Raw genomic sequence first — 19,079 nt, forward strand, 5'->3', positions numbered from 1 at the left:
AGCCCTTTGGCATTGAGAGTGTCCATGGGCGACAATATCACTTAACATCCGGTAATACTTCTAGACTAGTTTGCCCCCTGTTTTATACAAATAAAACTATGTCTATGAAATAAATAATAATCAAAGAAACGGATACAATGTGAGGCCAAGACCTATTTAAGATTTTGGTGACACTTATAATTTGTTAAACATGCCTTAGATTGTAGAATGTTCTAGTGAGGTGAGAACCAGCCTCTAATATTATGTATAAGGTATCAGTAAAAAATAATAATAATGTATTTAACATTTCCATTCTTAATACTTACTTGTAATTTTCTAAATGGATTTACGATTGCGCAGTACCGCTCAGCTGACAATGCCGTTAACGTGAAGACAGATACTCCGATGCTGATGTCTTTGCCCGTTTCAGAGAGCCTGCAGATGACTTCACCCCATGGCCATGACTCCAAAGTGTAGATTGTGGATACGAATGGAACACAGATCAATATGACTAGGAGATCTGCAAGTGCTAGAGAGAATATGTACCTGTTAAAGAAATAAAGCATTATTTATTTGATACGATATAATTTGATTCTGGACAACGGGTGACCTTATCGCTATCAAACCAACTGTAAGGAAAAATAAAATACTTGCGCTTATGATGCGCATGAATTCGCTAAATTAACAGCCTAGCCTTTTAACTAAACGGCGCCGTTTAACTAGCGGCCTGAAAGATACCCGTAGTGTTTGTTACAATATTTAATAAACTGGCTGGCTAATGCTTAGGCCATTCGTACGATAGCGTCATTATTTGGCAGAAATAAAGAAGACGAAACATAATGACATGAAAAATATTTATTTTAAAATTAAATTGCTTAAGTCAAATTCACATTATTATTGTCACTACACTCTTCCAATGTCCTTGTTGTTTTTCATGAAACTTTGGACAACACCATCAAGGTTGTGATTTGCCGACGCTATATTGACAGTTGGAAGAGTTTCGTTTCAAGTTTGAGAGTGGCAGAAAGTGGAACTAAATTTAAATTAACAGTCAACAGGCTGGGCAAGTAACGTCATTGATCCAAGTCATTTGCCTAGCCGTTTGATCAACTGGGTGAACATCTTTCAGGCCGCTAGTTTAACGGATAGGCTGTTAATTGAACGGCTAATTAAGCTAATTGGCTGCGTCATGCACACCCCACATACACACGTACGAACCCCCACTTTTACACCATCACACACACAACCGTAGCCGTAGTTAAATGTATTTAATATTTTTGTTGATTCTTTTCCTTTATAAATGTTTTAACTTATTTGTATATGTATATGATATATCATTAGTATAATTGTGTTTTGCTTTATATAATTAATGTAAGCTGCAGGATTACGAAATAAATAAATATCATACGACCGATACAATCCAAATAAACATCTATTATTGGGTAGATAAAGCAATCTGCTGTCTTGAACTTGACATTTATCTTGAACCATTCAAGCAAGTAACATTGCAATTCTAAACGGAAAAGAAAGTGGAAAATGTTTAGTTCTAATTCTTGTAATTGTATTGAGAATTCTTACAATATCCGTTCAGAAGAAAAACTTATTAATGCGCTCCACAAAGCGAATTGATTAAAACTATAGTTGGAAAAACTATACTATATAAATAATATATGTTAAACATATTATTGTTATTTTGATTCCTAAATAACAGGAAATCAGCCTTCTGTGCATTCAATATGTATTTCATGCATGAAGCAAGGAACATTGGCACACTTATTTAGCAAGCAACTCTCAACCAAGAGGTCGGTGTTCAAGCCCCGGGTATGCACCAATTCGGGTCTCTTTCAGTTCGCATAAATAGCTCTTGCTCGTCATTGAAAATAAGCGTTGTGGGAAACACAGATATGACTACATCAACTTTCGGCAAAAAATATTAATAAACACAGATATTAAAGTAGTATGAGCATTTATTATCAAAATATTTGTAGTATCTAAGAAAGAAACATTGTTAATCAAAGTAGATATTAACTTTAAAACAAATTTAGAACTGCAATATACAGTAGATTGAGATAAAAATCTCTCGGACACAACTGGTTTTTTCATTTAAAAAATATCGTTGGAAATAACTTTTTCGTGATCTCAACTTCGACGCATAAGAGCGCTCCGTCGCTTCAAATTAATTTAAACTTATTCGACGTTACTAAATATGAAAAACTTACTTTAGTAAACACATTTTTTACAATTCTATCGTAATTGTAAAAATAATAAGAATACTTTCTCCACTCTTATTCTCGATTTCGTAGGTTCGAAACTCGGTTGTGCATCGATGGAACTTTCTTTCTACGTAAGTATTCAACAATCAATACATTGAAGGAAAACGACGTGAGGAAACCGGCATCATTTAAACTCAAAATGTCGACGGCGAATACAGGTCATTAACGGTTGATTACCTAGTCGCTTATTAGTAAGAAAATGATCATCTAACTTATACAGAAGCGCTAAGACCAAGGGCGATAATTGTTGTGGATAATTAAAAGATATTATTAGAGATGTGATCTGAAAGGTCTGACTTACGAAGGATTAAAAACACCTTTCAATATACAGTGAGTTGCTGTGAGCTGTTATATAACATTTAATGGCAAATTATTTTATTTATAAATGCAATTGAAACGGTGAACCGATCTTCTGTTTGGTACGCACTAACCAAGATAACGCCTTACACTACATGTACACTTTTAATTACTACACTCGTTATAATGAACACAATGCTGTAGACAACCGAGAACATACAACATACCTATATTATTTAAATCTTAGTTTAGCGAATGTTTAACAATGAAGACAAAATTATTTAACTTATAAATAAACAATTTACCCGTAACAGAAATCATTCGAAACTGTTATTTGATCAATTATTTGCATCTCCACAGAATCGGCTGTTAAATTATTCTCTTGGTTTATTTCCTATTTGTCGATTAAAATTAGATGAACATCGTGGAAAAGCTGGGTTCGCTCTGTCAATAACAATTAGTGCACAGTAAAGCCGAAACAAAGATAATTCTAAAGGGTTTAATAAAAATTGAGGTTCTATATTAATAGTTAGGAAGTTGATAGTGTCGGTATACTCCGATGTGTGCATTTGTGTACACTTACAAGTATACCCTTGTGCAATATAAAGCGAAAAAGACAGTCTCAATAATGACTGCCGCCGTCGCCGAATCGATGGACTTTTTAAAAGGAATGTCTAAAATAAAAATGGGGTTGCGGCACGTTACAACAGCCGTATCACGCTTTGAGACCTCACGCGCATATTTTGGACAAATTTGTTATTCTGTATTATTCTCAAACTCAAACTCAAAATAACTTCTTTCATATAGGTAAATAAGTACACATATGAACGTGAAAAAAGAAGTTAAATTAATTGTAAATTTACATTTACTACCAGTTCTCAAGTCAAGGGCGTGGAGCGGGTAAGAAGACTGGCAAGAAACTTTACGCCACTCTTTTTTAATCGCTAAGTTTCGCGTCATACAAATTGTTTGAACTGGAGCAAATCAATCCCAAGGATTAGGATCATTTAAGTATTCGTCCAATTTATAAAAAAGCTTTATTAATTAATTTTCGTCTAACGAGGGCTTAGAATTTATTTTGTGATAATTCTCTAATCTCGCTTGGGAGTTTGTTGTAAAAACGAATACAATTTCCATATAAGGAGTGGTTTATCTTCTGAAACCTGATTTATCGTACACTGAAATTGGTTCAATCAATTGATATCAAATTTTTCCACAAACACCATGGGTAGTTTTATGAAGTCTCATAAACTTAATAAAAAAACTCATCTTGATTAGATAATTTATTTAATATGGAGGCTGATTAGAATTTCATGTCGTGGCGAGCAGACCTTTAGAGCGGAGATTTGGAATCCCTAAAGACTTTTGATTGCAATAAACCTCTCTTAAAGATCTTATTATTTCTTTCAGTAATTAGCAAACACGCTATAGAGTAAATTACTTGTTGGAAAATCTACACAATAACATACATTAGCATAATTTTGTAATTGTGACTTGAACGTTTTATTAGGTTGGGGAAAAGTCTTTTCGCGTTATAGTATGAACTTGTAATAAAATCTCTTTGGCTATACTATTTGTATATCTGGATTTGGTATCATTAAAAAATTAAATTCCAAATTCAAATTAGGAAAATGTGTGATTTTTATTTATTTTTCGTACTGTCAAGATGAGTGAATCTAATGAAGATTCGATTCGAATTCGATACATTTTAAAATCTTACTAAAAAAAGGTAAAAATGCAACGCAAGCCGCGAAAAAAAATTGCTATGTTTATGGACCTAGTGCAGTGTCTTGGTTTAAGCGTTTTCAATCCGGAAATTTTGATGTCAAAGATGCACGTCGCTCTAGTCGCAAAAAAAGTGGAGCAGGATCAGATTATCAGTAGTCGCGACGTATCTGACGACTGCTGGAGCTGGATATTGACCACAAAACAGTTTTGACACATTTGAAAAGAACTGGTTACACAAAAAAGCTCGATATTTGGGTACCTCACGAGCTGACTGAAAGAAACCAAATGAACCGTGTACGCATTTGTGATTCTTTATTACGGCGTAATGAACCGAAGATTCATTTTTGAGGAAGCTGATAACTGGTGATGAAAAGTGGATCACGTACCACAAGAATGTGCGAAAAAGGTCGTGGTCAAAGGCCGGTCAGGCTTCACAGACTGTGGCGAAACCCGGGTTAACTCGCAACAAGGTGATGCTGTGTGTGTGGTGGGATTGTAATGGCATTATTCATTATGAGCCGTTACCACCAGGTAGGAACATCGATTCTGAACTCTACTGCTAATAACTGATGAGATTAAAGCATGAAAGCAATTCCACTTGTTTCGGTCTCTTCAGATTTATTTAGGCAGTGTCAGGTTAACATAACGAGTGGACTGCCAAAACCAATTGTCGCGGTATTTTGATCAGAAGCCCCAAAATTTCTATAGCAATGGGATCATGTTCCTACCTGTAGGTAGGTACATCTTGTAAGATGTAAAAAAGTTATCGAACAAAATGGTACCAACATACTTTAGTTAAATGTAAATAAACTATATTGCAAAATGTTGTGAATTTTCTTCAAAAATGCGAAGAAACTTTTTTCCCAACCTATTATTTTAAATAGCAAATCAAATATGAATTCGTCTTCACGAATCTTTAAAACCCAACATTAAGTGTACTAGTGCAACTCATATCTATACCATAATATTGTACATAATATAATGTAGACCTTTGCAGCCTAACTATTGACAAGTCATTATCCTATAAATGTATAAAATGAAATGTCAAAATATTACTTACGTGTTTGGTGCATTCCTCATGCCTCTATGCCTCACGTACACTATCACAAGAGTTCCATTTCCCAGAACGCCCACAATGAATATGATCGCGAATATAACAGGAACAAGATACGTCTCCACCCGATCTTTATAAGGCGTATATTCGCTGTCAAACAATGTCGAGTTGTCGTCGAAGTATGAGATGTTCGTGCTCGTAGGTGTGTACATTGTTCTGAAAGAAAAATATAATTTAGATCTAGTCTAGATCTTTAGACAAACTTTATCTATCATTTACTCCACGCTGGGGAGCCCCAGTGTGTAACTAGTTTACATTTATTCCGTGGCACATGGTACATGTTTAAACCTAAATGTTTTTTTAAATGAAGCTTCTTTAACGGCGTTGGAAAAAAAATACCGTCACATTTTCCCGTTTCGCGCCATCTTTTTATTGTCCATACCAGGGTTGATTCGAAGCCATGAGTAACAAAAATATATAACGATAACAATGATAGTAATAATTCTATTACAATTAACGAAATTCTGTAATTATCTTAGTACTAATGAGGTAAAACGAAACAATTGTATTGTTTGTATTCATGTCTATGATAATAAATGCCTTTTGTTAAATTTTATTTTATTTAACTTTATTTAATTAATTTCTGTAAAGTTGCATATAGTAGATCAGTTTTCGAAAAATAAGGTCATAAATAAGTTTAACTTCTTACGTGTGTACACTAGTATACGCACACATTTATTTTCTATGTTATCTAAAAAATCGTAAATAACTGGCATGTCTTAAACAAACGATGTGTGTCACAGAAGGCTGTCTATTTATATATTATATATGAATTAAAAAGATTAAATGCGTAGATGCCTGAAGATATAAGGTTCAAGCGCCTTTGGAATATTACAATTATATGTATTTAGGTATGAACAGGCTAATAAAGTATCAAATAGCGTAATTAATTGAAAAAAATGTTTAATAAATTTCCTTTTTTAATCAGAACTATACATATTTATTATTTTTGTATTGGTTGGTTCATTAACAATAGAATTTATTATATTTAATTTATATATATAAGGGCCAACAAGATCCTATTAAGCCAATTATTTGAAAGTCTAAATAAACGTACTCGTGACCAACTCGTTTTAACCGAATACAATACAATTTCAGAATATGTTCAAACGTAGTCAAACATTTTGAAGTATTTTGCGTGAATAATTTGTATTCATTGGACGAATGGATATGTCGAATACAGAACGTGTTACCAACTGATATGAGGTTTCATAATGTTTATTTTAAGCCCCATATTTAACTACTAAGTATTTGGGACTGTGCGGGTTGAAAATATGATAAAGAGTAGGTGATATTATACCGGTAATAGTGTTCATTCACGACCAATAAACAGTTTGCCTGGTGGCTTCAGCGTACGACTGTCGTCCTTCGCACGGCGGTGAAGGAAATCATCGTGAGGAAACCGGCTTGTCTTAGACCCAAAAAGTCCACGTCGTGTAGTAACCACAGGAGTCTGATCACCTACTTGCCTATTCGATTTACAAATGATCATGAAACCGATACAGAGATTCCCAGACCTAAAAAAGTTGTAGCGCCATTATTATTATATCGAGGTCAATCGTGGTACTCTATTGAAAGGTTGTAGATTCGAATCCCGTCTGTGTAGTACGGCTGAAACGACTCCAACATTATTAAGTTGTCAATTAGGTCAGAGCTGTTGTTAATTATTGTGTTTTTTTTAATCTTTAACTTTTTCAACCCGTAGTCGTGACTTTTGTATTTGTAAATTTCGTAGTGCAGAGAATGAATAATGTTGATTAAGCCAAGCATTGGCTTCATTGGTATTTTATTCTTTTGCCGAAAAGCAATTCCTTTTTATCCATTTTTAAACAAACATAAGCTCCTTCACTCAAAATACTATATCTCACAAACTATCAGTTATCCAATTTAAACATTTCTTTTAGAGGTTAGTATAGAATACTATTAGCGCCATCCTTCCCTACGAACTTTTCAGTCCACCAATTAGTATTGTGACTCCTGACTTTTAAGATTAGTTTTGTAATCGTGTAAATTGCTGTATTTTAGTTTTTTTTTTTTAATTTAGAACCTTGTTATGTGTTTTTTAAGATTAAATAAAACAAATTAGCACATATTAGGATATGTGGTAACGTATACCACATAAACAAATTTGTTAATTTATCATTAAATAATGAATATCTAATTTGAGGGCGTTTCCCAAAGCTAAAAAGGAAGAAAATATTTCAGATAGCTTCACAACAAAATGAAACCAAATCATAAAATAATAATTAGAAAAAACATCCAACAACAACAACAACCCCTCAACACAGTTATTTCTGAAATAATTCAAAATTATACATCACACCAGATACAATTTATGTCTTTAAAGTGTCGAAAACATGGCAATCATCGCCCGTGTCTATCGTTTTCTCCCTACCCTCATCCTACTATAACCTTTGCATTATACCCTCAGTATTTCTTTCTTTACTTTCCTTATTAGGGTTGCCTGGAAGAGATCGCTTGCCAGCCGCCCATAAATCACGCGTTTGATACTTAATTTATCTTATCTAAATGTAGTACAAAATATGTAATGCAATAAAGTGTTGATAAATAAATCTATAATCAAGAGCTGTCGTATTTTTGTTTGATGCTGGTTGGCACATTTGCTATTTGACGCTGTCACTTAGAATGTTAAATGTCAAACCGAAGCAACAATATCAGGTTCCATAGACAATTTTAGCAAAATTATTCCGAAAACGTTTATTTATTTGGTGCTGGTAAACTATTTGTTTATGTGTTTACTGTACCATACCTTCTAATGTCGGCAACACACGTACACGCCCTCTGACGTTGCAATTGTGTATGGGTGTCGGTGCCTGCTTCTTGGGCCATTAAAAAAAACTTAAATAACTATCAACGTAGACATAATATAATAGTAAAACGATGGTTTTAGGTTTAAATCCCGTGTGCTAATAGGGTTGTCTTTTGTGAGCAATTACCATACTCTTAGGTGAAGTGAAATATCGTTAGGAAACCAGGAATCTTCAGATTCAGAATCGATAATTAGCACGATCTTAAACTCCCGTATATACTTTACTCGAATATAACCCTGGGACCCAAAAATCAATAGCCAACCTTGTGGAATCCACCACAAACCCTCTCATAATTTAGTATTACATTTAGGAAAAATCTAGAACTGAGATTATAAAGCAAAACAACACGCAAATAGGATAAACTCGTCTACATTCCATAACACAATCTAAATGAAAACCTCTTTTTGAATGTATGACGCAGTCTACAGCTTCAATCAAATTCTAAATTTAATTTTTTATCAAAAATGCACAAAATGGCTGACCTATTTGCCAGATAAGAAATATGAATAACGAAAGACATATTTTTTATTTATCTATGTCACGTTGAATTCCTACGTGCCTAAACGGCATACGAAATACTGAGATGCCTGTTAAAACTACGCAATGTCCCAAGTTATTTTCATGAATAAACTTCTCTTGAAGATAGTCTAGGAAACTGCATACGATATAACAGTGTATATGTACCGCTTTAAAGTATGCAAATGTAATATGGGCATATTTCAATGTTTCAGACTTGCGGTCAACAAAAATTGTCAACTGGATAACTTTTTACTTTTTTTTTTAAATACAAAAACGGGTAGGAGGTTCACCTGATGTGATACCGCCGCTCATGGACACTCACAATGCCAGAGGGCTCGCGAGTGCGTTGTTTAGTGACCGACTTCCATAAAACGGCAGAAGGTTGTCTATTAAGTCTGTAATTTTTAATATGTAATAATAGACAAGAACTATAGCATAGAAATCGTGTAAAAAAAATCCGTCAATTTAAATCTCAATTTACATTTACCGCTAGTTCCCAAACCAGGGACGTAGAAATAATGAGAAAAATCTGAAAATTAACTCGTTTACTTTTTAAATTGCTAAGATTTTTTAGTGTTGCAAAATGTTTGTAAGCATCTGCAATCATTACGTCATGCACATATCACATGATAAGCAGTTAATTAATGTGATTAAATAAAAAAAGATTCATATATTAATAAGAAAACCGGATGGTTCAAGTTGATCAGCAAGCACTGGCTTTGGGAACAACACGTGAACATCTAGTATCAAGGTAAAACGTAAAACGTAAAACACCCAGCAATATTATGCCTCTTAACTTTAAATAACATGTGTCTATGACAACAAACTCACATACATATATGTGACTTTTTGCTTGTTGCTCGTTATGTCATTTATCAAATGCTGATACATGAAGCCTTTAAGTTAGTATTTGTAATATTCTACTGGATTTTTACAAAAAGTTCATATTGTATCCTCTAGTATTCCTGTTAGGTCTTTACAGAAACGATTGAAAAACGTTGTGGGGAGTTCATTACTGGCTCTTCTCATCCTTGATATAAGATCTCATTATTTTATGTGTTGTTTAATGTACAAAACATACTGAAGTAATTGTTATTTTATTAGAGATATATAACACAAAACCAGAACGGTGTTACACGTTGCACAGTTATGTTTCTCATGATTGCGTCTATATAAAACTTCTCTAATTTCAGAACAAATTCAACACAATCCCACAGAAAGATTTGATCATTCTTCGAAGATCATCATGATCCGAAGGAAGATGGCAAAATGGTATATTCAACACAGAAACAGGTGTCTATTAACTGAATTCAAACGTTCTAGTCTACTTGATCGTTATTGAACATTTCCAAACTGGAAACCATTTGGACTCTTCAATTTTGTGCAGTTAAATTCGGAATTTGATTTTAGATTCACGCAACGCATTTGAACGTGCTATAACAGCTATGTTGGAATTTATTTTCGATTTTCAAATCATATTACAATAAATAATATAGTTGGTAATATCTGTTGTTTTATGGTAAGAGATAAGATACTTTAATTATAGTATTGTCTTTTACTAACATAACTTTTACACATTAAAGAAAACACTTTATTAACGGATTGAAGCTATGTATTATTATCACTTATAATTATTATTTTTTTCTTTTGTCACGTGCTTTACAGCGTGACAGCGTGCGTCAGATTTTTTAAAAATTATATGTTTATACAGAGCTTCAATCCGTTAGAAAAAGGGTTTTCTTTAAATACTTTAATTATTTAACTCTAATAACGCTTGTAAGTTTAAATGATTAAGTTTTTAGCTAGAAACCCGTAGAAGAAATAGTATGTTTTTTTGTATATTCACGCAGCTCAGCCGTCTTTGAACTAATTTTATAATTTACCTATGAAGATCTGCTTAATCTCACTGTTTAATACTTTTAAGTAGATTTTAAAATCAGTTTTATTATTTAAAGAATTTATATGTACAACCTTTAATGTTTAAAGAACTTTATTTCTCATTACAAAAAATGTATTTTATTTACATGAGAAACGTATTATGTATGAACGAAATGCACGTCGCCAACAGCCGACCCAATTTTAGTCTACTAGGCTAACTCTGATATGTTTCTTTACTGCCGTTTTGAATTGGTTAAACGTTATATATATAGCGCGGTTACGTAATCATTTGTTTATAATAGGATAGGCATCTCAGCCTTCTGTGCTTGATACCTAATCGGTTTTTTAGGTATCGAAGGTTTAGTAAGCAAAGCACATTTTTCTTTCACCTTTCGAGCGAGACGCGCATATAGACAGAAAAGTCAATTCACGGACGTGATTCGCACGCTAAAGCAACTAGGCCAACAGTGCTATGTTTATAAACAAATGTCACATATAATTGAAGTGAAACTTCTTTATCGGCGTTGGATAAGAATGTACCGTCACATGTTTCCATTACGAGCAATATTTTTGTTGTCCTTACCACGGTTGATTCGAAGAGATTCGAAGCAATTAATAACAATATATAATATATATATATATATATATATATATATATAATAACGACAATAATGATAGTAATAATTATATTACAGTCAATGTAATTCTGTAATAATCTTAGTAGTAATAAGTAAGGTAAAATGAAATAATTGTATTATTTGACATTTGTATTCATGTATATGATAATAAAAGCCTTTTGTTAAACTTTATCTAATTTTACTTAATTTAACCGATTTCTGTAAAGTTGCATGTAGATCATTTTTCGAAAAATAAGTTCATAAAGAAGTTTCACTTCTTACGTGTGTACACTAGTACACGCACACATTTTTTTTTGTTATCGTTAGCTATGATGCCTTAACACATGCATGCCACAGGAAAGAGGTTCCTATCAAAATACTATTGAATAATGCAACGATGTAATCAGCGTTAATTCGATCTTAACGTTCAATCATTTTCTCGGTTAGTCGCTTAAGACGAACACAAAGAGAGTTTATTCTTAAAATCAATCATCACTTTATTAGTATACTAATACAATTAACAAATATTTTCAATGAAAAAATAATTTAATTTTCAGTTGAAAGATCTATTTATAATATTAAGAGTAATGTAAGCCGTCAACGGTTGATGGATTTAGATCCGGCGGGAGCGCTCGTCAAAATGCAATAAAGTTTATTTTACGCTTTAATATGACTGGCACTTCTTCCGAGTTTACGGATTCGTCACGCCATCCGTGAAAATCATACATGGCTGGCGATTTTCTAGGAAATTTATATTAAATAGCTTTTCAAATCAAAATGGTTTTACGTAAAATGTGATCACTATTTATTCCGTCGTGTATATAATGTCGTTTTCGTTCAATAATAATTTTGATATGCTTAAGTGTATAAGCGTTGCGCGCCTTGGACGGGCATCACAAAATATTACTGCGGACAATCCACGCGACGGTGTTACATACTCTTCGCAAAAAAAAAATATTTTGTTTTAGACTGTCTAGCACGGTCTTGGACCGGACCGGACGTTAAAGTGTACATGGCTATAATTCGTTATTTTGGCATCTCAAAAATATATTTCCTTTCCATAATACGATTTTTATAAACAAATTATAAAAATTATAAATACATATTAATTTAAAGATTCATTTATACATCCAATTCAATACACGTTGTGTGTTTTTATTCTAAACGTATAATAAGCCGAAATTTTCTTTATTCCGAGCTCGAAATTTATTTTTATTTATTTTCTAACCAACCTTACCTCTTTTGTGTTCCTGTCTTGACAACTCCTCATTAAAAATAATATAATGATCTCTTTTCATATAATACAATATTTCTGTTTTTGAAACTGATTGGGCTTGGATACCAATTATAATATATAATACCTTTTCTATGACTTTCCGTGTCATAAGATACATCGGTATTTCTTTGGCTTTTAAAAAGTAGTATAACTATTATCGCGTCGTGAAAATTTGAATTAGGAATATGAATTTAATTTTATAATCACACAGAAAATATAAATTAAAAAAATATAAAATTATCGAAATTGGAATATGTCATAGACTATAAAAAATGGTTAATGGAATCTCATTGGTGATACAAATTTGTGAAACTTACAAACTTTATAAAATAATGTTATTTCTCTTGTATTTATTTTCGAAATGGCAACAGAGGGAAAAAACTCTTATATTAACGATTACCTATTCCAAAACTTAAGCGTGTAGCGGACGAATGTTTTATCTTCTTCTTTTGGTATTGCTCTATTACTGGAGGATATTTGTTGTTTTTGTGAAGCGTGTCTTACCGTAAGATTTAGCAACACTCCACTCCCTAACGTTACGCTGATTTTATCCAACAAATAATTGAAGAATATCAGTCAAAGCAACACGTCGCCACGGTATGCAACTTTTTGTTGCCTTATTTTCGGCATATGTCTATATCGTAGTCTACCAAAGTGACACATAATTATGCCATTTATTGTAGCAAGACATGCCGTACGAGCGACGTGCATTTAGAAAAAAATCTATTGGTGCCACAGAAGTTTGAAGTTTGTTAGTTCATTCCACGTGAATGAAGTAACACGATGTCTATAATAATATCATTCACCCGACATTTATTTAAGTAATAAATAATATTGGTATTCCCTAACCGATTGGAGCTGGTCCAGAATGTACTCTTGGGAATTATTCTTATTATTTTCCAGACCTCGCTTCGCGTTCAATAACAATGACAAAACTGGCTATTTCATAAATTATTCCTTTGAGAAACGTCCAATATTGCATCTCGTTAGTTGTTTCACTTAAAATAGTTTTTATACTGTAACATTTTAGTTAAGTAATTAAAACAAAGAGTTTTATTTACAATATTAATAGCATAAACCATAAAATAGCACAAACCATACCATACCATAGTTGTTCCTGGCAGGCATGCCAGATGTAAACAAGCTAAACATAAAAAAATACTAAAAACACAATTTAAAACTGAAAACTACACTTAATACAAAAATACTTTCACATACCTAGTATAAAAAACAACAAAATTATTAGTACTTTCAAATGTATGTACTACAGGTTAATCAGGTACCTATGTAACTTGGCGGGATTAAACGTAGTTGGGGATATTGATGGCACCACAAAATCATATATAATTAGTAGTTTTAAGTTTATAAAATCGTAACGCTTCTATTGTATCAGGATTCCATTCTTGTAGCGCATGGAACACAAAAAAAATGTCCCCACAGCAATGTCCTTTGTACCAACGTGGAGGGGAGAGCCCATCACATATACAGTTTATATAATATGTATGTATACAGTATACTTTTAAGCGTAAAAGCTTTCTAAAAAAACTAAATTTAGTTTGCACATGTGTCGACTAGATTTCCCTTTCAATCTACATAAAAGAGGTTGAATACGCAGAGGAAAAACCACTTTTATTTGTTTTCAGTTTAACAAAGTAATGGGCTCTCGTGTCCTTTTATGTTAAACAACGGAACAACCAGAGCTTTTAATTGATTTTTCCTTTTACATTGTTAACCTTACCCACCTCTTTAATCTAGTATACTGTTGTTTTAAAAAACTTCGTCAGTAAATCAACTAGTTTCATATAATCGACATCAAAAGTGTATGGAAATACAATATATCACCAAAAGTATTGTAAATATTTTCTAGGAGACGAGCATAATCTGTAGTTACATTCCAATTATGAATAATCTGTGGCCGCGCCAATTTTGGGGCGCCGCGCAAATTCAAACGTTTCACCACAATTACCTTTTATTTATGAGATATACTAATTAGCTTAGATAGTGTATGCAATTATTCATAGAACTTTAATATTCCTCAGTAGCAGTACATAAAAGTAAAAAACCGCCACATTGTTTGAAAGGAAGTAAAAGACAATAGCCGTGTCCCTGCCAATATTAATTTATTAAAAACATATGAATATATACGTAAATTTTTCAATAGTTACAAAACTATAGGCAGTTTACAGCAGAATGTCAAATATAAAAACAAAAGTGAAAACTTTATTTTGTATATTTGCGGTACATTTCCGTGTCTACTTTCATATTCACTATAAGCCACACGAGTGATTTTCCAGATAAATACCTCCCCGGAGAGATTGCCGCATTTCTGTAGATAGTTTATTTATAGCAGTCGGTGAAGTGAACCAAAATACGTAAAATTATTTGAATGTGATTCCATATTTTACTACACAGTATTTTCTTGGTCAAATTTATTCATTATAGTATATACAATAAATAAGCTGTCCAATATTTTCCCTGTACGTACATTTACAATACGTTTTTGTCTTACTGAAGTCTTAGTGTTGGCCTAGTGCCTTCAGCGTGCGACTCTCATCCCTGAGGTCGTAGGTTCAATTCCTGGCTCGGTACGAAAGGACTTTCTTTCTATGTGCGCTCGAACAACATTCGCTTTAACATTCGCTCGAACAGTGAAGGAATACATCGTGAGGAAACCGGCTTGCCTTAGACTCAGAAAGTCGACAGCGTGCGTCAGGCACAGGAACTGATCACCTGCTTGCCTATTAGATTAATAAATGGTCATGAAAGAAACATAGAAATCTGAAGCCCAGACCTAAAAAGGTTGTAGCGCCATTGATTTATTTTATTTTAAAACCTTAGTCTTACCCAAGATGCGCATAGGCCCCTACTACGCAAAATTTGACCATGTTACGTAAAAATAATATCGTCTCGAAGTGCGCAATCAACTTAACATGACTTTCGCAAAATATAGTCTATAGTAAAGAAAATATCGTAAAATAAACTTAATTGGTAGTGTAGTTTAAAATTATTACTGTATTATCTCAATAAAATTTACTCATATTAAGCTTGACAAAGTGATATATTATCTGACGATGGGCAGAAAATATTATTCATACTAATGAATATAAACTCATCATGAAGCTAAAATCACTTTTTACGCAGTTTTTATTGCTTCTGTAATTTTCCATTTTAACGCTTAATATTGTTTCAACCTTTCAATTTTATCAATCTATTGAACTTTCTAGCGCAAATTAAACATGGCTTCCTACTCTGTTGTTATGTTGGCCTTTTTTCATTTATAAAAAAGAATCAATATCTTATTCTGTGTAGATTGCACAAGTGAATAAAGCTACTAATATATGAACACCTAACCCTTTAATAAAAGGTAATATTGTTTCTATTTTACTTTTTTAATCTGTGGAGGAAAAATGGAGTGCTGTTCATCTAACCTAAAGGGAGCATCCTTGACCAGTCCAACCAGTAACTGGAGGGCCAGAAGGCCTGTTCCTAATGTCAAGGTGTTTTTTTTTTAGTGGAATCTCGCTGTTGGCCTTAAGGGCCTTTACAGCTCAGTTCGGGTTGTTTTGGCGAGCGTATCTCGGCCAGAATGACGTTTTATCCCGCGGCTAGCGCAAGGGCGTCTCCTGTGAGACTCGAACCTCGGCTTGGGCCGTCGCGGGGTGGTCAATCGCCTGAAGGGCGGGACGGAAGCACACTGGAGTGAGTGAAGTGCGAAGTAAAGGTCCTCGCCTTCCCCGGTGAAGGCGGTTTTTTACCCTAATCTGTGTTTGGCTATTTTTATTATTATTGGCCGCGCTTTTAATTTATTGTAAGCTGGTAATTGGATCGTCCGGATCCGTTAGTGTGTGTCGAGGCCTCCTGCGAGCCTTTTTTGTCGGGAAGCGGCCAAGATGTTAGGCTGTGATAAGGATATATAGTCCTTAGGCATAACTTTGTTGGCGCGTTTCAGAGCATGACATCATCGCAGTGATTTCTAAGAGCAGATTGTAGGTGTCGCTACAAATCTAAGTTAATACTGAAATAAAGAAGTTGAAGCTCTCTTCAAGATGTTGTGTCTCACAAATAAATCAGCTTCTGGATAGCCAAATGAGATAATTCTTAAATAAACTTACAACCTATATGAAATAACTTTAAAACAATTTAATTATCAATCCAATCAACAATCTCTATTGACATGTATATTATTTTTCGTTCCATAGTGCTATTTGGTATCACGTGTTATAAATATATTTAATCGGAAATCAATTAAAATCGATTCCGTATGTGCCTGTCGTATATTCTACAGGATTTAATATAATGACTAGCCAAATATAATCGAAATATTGATACCTCAATAATCTTTCCTTGATGATTTAAGTATATTTTTTTATATTTAGTAAGGAAACAATATTTTTTTGATTGTTAATTACCAATATATCTACCATAGGTCAAAACTGTTTTATTTATTGTAATATTGAGAGTTTGTAAGTATGTATAATGAGACGCGACTTTCGCTTGTCACATTTACCATTTTTAGTCAGAATATTTACCTTATTTACCTATTTTAATTAGGAATTTGATTAATATAATTGATTTGAAGAACTTGTATGAAAACAAACCCTAACTGTTGTTTCTATAATTATTTAGGTAATTAATTAATTATTAATTACATATATTATTTACAATAACCTACAAAGTCATAATTAAAATTATTAAAAAGAAAATCAAAACAAATTGAAAATGTTTGGTTCCTGTGGCAGTATACGTTTAACGCTGGCAGAATTTCCTCGCTGTTTTGCTATACTTATTCGTTGAGCTAGGAAAGAACCAGCTCTTACAACTAATTACATTACTTCACGTATATTGAGTCACGTAAATATATTACTTTTAAGATATTTTGTTTAAAAGCTAAGGTTAGAATAAATCTATAATTTTTACAGCAACATATACCATTTAATTCATCATATAAATATTAAAATGATAATCTCATTGCTATGCTATATTTATTAATGAAAACTACGAAACAAAAGAGGTTCGTGACTAGAATATTTCATAGAGATCCTAGACAAATTCGTTGAGTGATTTATGAGGGACTAGCACATTTATAGACTTCAACGTGTTGCGAAAAAACAAGTCAAGTCTTTATTAGATTAAGAAGTAAATTTTTCAATTTAGGTTATATAGGATTAAATCTTACTATTTTTAATCCAATCAAACAGCAGCAACTGTCTTGGCCTAGCTGCTTCAACGTGGCTTATCCCTGAGGTTGTAGGTCCGCCCTACTGTGCCTGACGCACGCCGTCGACGTTTTCGTTCTAAGGCAAGCCGGTTTCCTAACGATGTTTTTATTCACCGTTTGAATGTTAAATGCGCACATAGAAATGTAGAAAGAAAGTCCATATCCGGGGATCGAACCTATAACCTCAGGGATGAGAGTTGCACGCTGAAGCCACTAGGCCAACATTGCTAAGGAAGTATCCTTATTAGATGAACAAATAATCATGAAACAGTTACAGAAATCTGACGCCCAGACCTAAAAAGGTTGTAGCGCCACTGACGTATATATGTATGTTTGTGTGTACTTTTAATCAAATACAGTAGATTCCAGTTATGACTTCAGTTGAAACAAGCTATAGCGACGTAAAATCCCTTAACATAGCTTAGTATAAAATTCATATGGTTACTGCAACTTTGGATGTAACGACACGTTCGGGAACAGCGTCAATTTATAAATCATTTGAACAAGTCGCACTATCTATGCAGATATTGCGACTAGAGTCGGCCGCGAAATATACTTTCTTATATTTTGTATACAATCACACAGATGCCCAGAAAATGTGGAGACGTTTACCTTTTATTTATAGACGTTGGCTAAGTAGGTAAGCGTATACGTTTGGGAGTTACATTTATGGTTCAGTAACGACGAAATTTGAGAGGTAAGGGACCAGCATCGTTATATAGGAAATCCGCTGTAAATTACTGTAGTGTAAATTTAAAATGCGTTTTCTTAATGTGTAAAAGCTATGTTAACAAAAGACAATACTATGAAAAATAATATTAATTCAACAAATACACATCAAATTAATAAACTCCTCTTTTGTTTTTTTACTTTGATTAAAATATATAATGAACAATTTAAACCATATATAAAGTAATATTTATATTAGTTACAAGTGACACCAAGGTACGGATATGTAAATACCTATACGGAAATTAGTGGTAAAATAAGGGTATACCAAAGCTGTATCAATAGTACGAAGTGATATATATTCAAATACAATTTAAATTAGATGCAGTACAGTTTTCAATCTCTTTACAAAGTAGAATCCTTTAAACCAATATTTCTTTGATTGAATCTACATTTTAAAGGAGCTAATACTCAGCTACAAGTACTTACATTCAGTTTCAGACGTAATATAATTTATGTAAAGATTTAACTAATTATTTTATTAATCTCTGTTATTAATTAGTTTTGTCGTAACGGTCGTATCACGCTCAAACGACTATTCAAAAAAAGATTTTTTTTATTCAAACCTGTAGCCCACGAGATGAAAGCAGTCAAGTAAACAAAGTTTTATACTTATAGCT

The 19,079-nt window shown here is 33.0% G+C and overlaps 1 protein-coding gene across 1 annotated transcript in view; it reads right to left on the minus strand.

The window, feature by feature from the left end:
- LOC123713623 (neuropeptide CCHamide-2 receptor-like) overlaps window positions 1-19,079 on the minus strand; it is a 60,520-nt gene that overhangs the window by 17,434 nt on the left and 24,007 nt on the right. The window contains exons 2-3 of the mRNA XM_045667377.1: window positions 5,338-5,547; window positions 306-525 (exon numbers count right to left, since the gene is read on the minus strand). Of these exons, the coding sequence (XP_045523333.1) occupies window positions 306-525; window positions 5,338-5,543 (426 nt within the window). The 5' untranslated portion in view covers window positions 5,544-5,547. The remainder of the gene's footprint in view (window positions 1-305; window positions 526-5,337; window positions 5,548-19,079) is intronic.

This window comes from Pieris brassicae, chromosome 8 (assembly GCF_905147105.1).
Source record: "Pieris brassicae chromosome 8, ilPieBrab1.1, whole genome shotgun sequence".
Classification (NCBI taxonomy): domain Eukaryota; kingdom Metazoa; phylum Arthropoda; class Insecta; order Lepidoptera; family Pieridae; genus Pieris; species Pieris brassicae.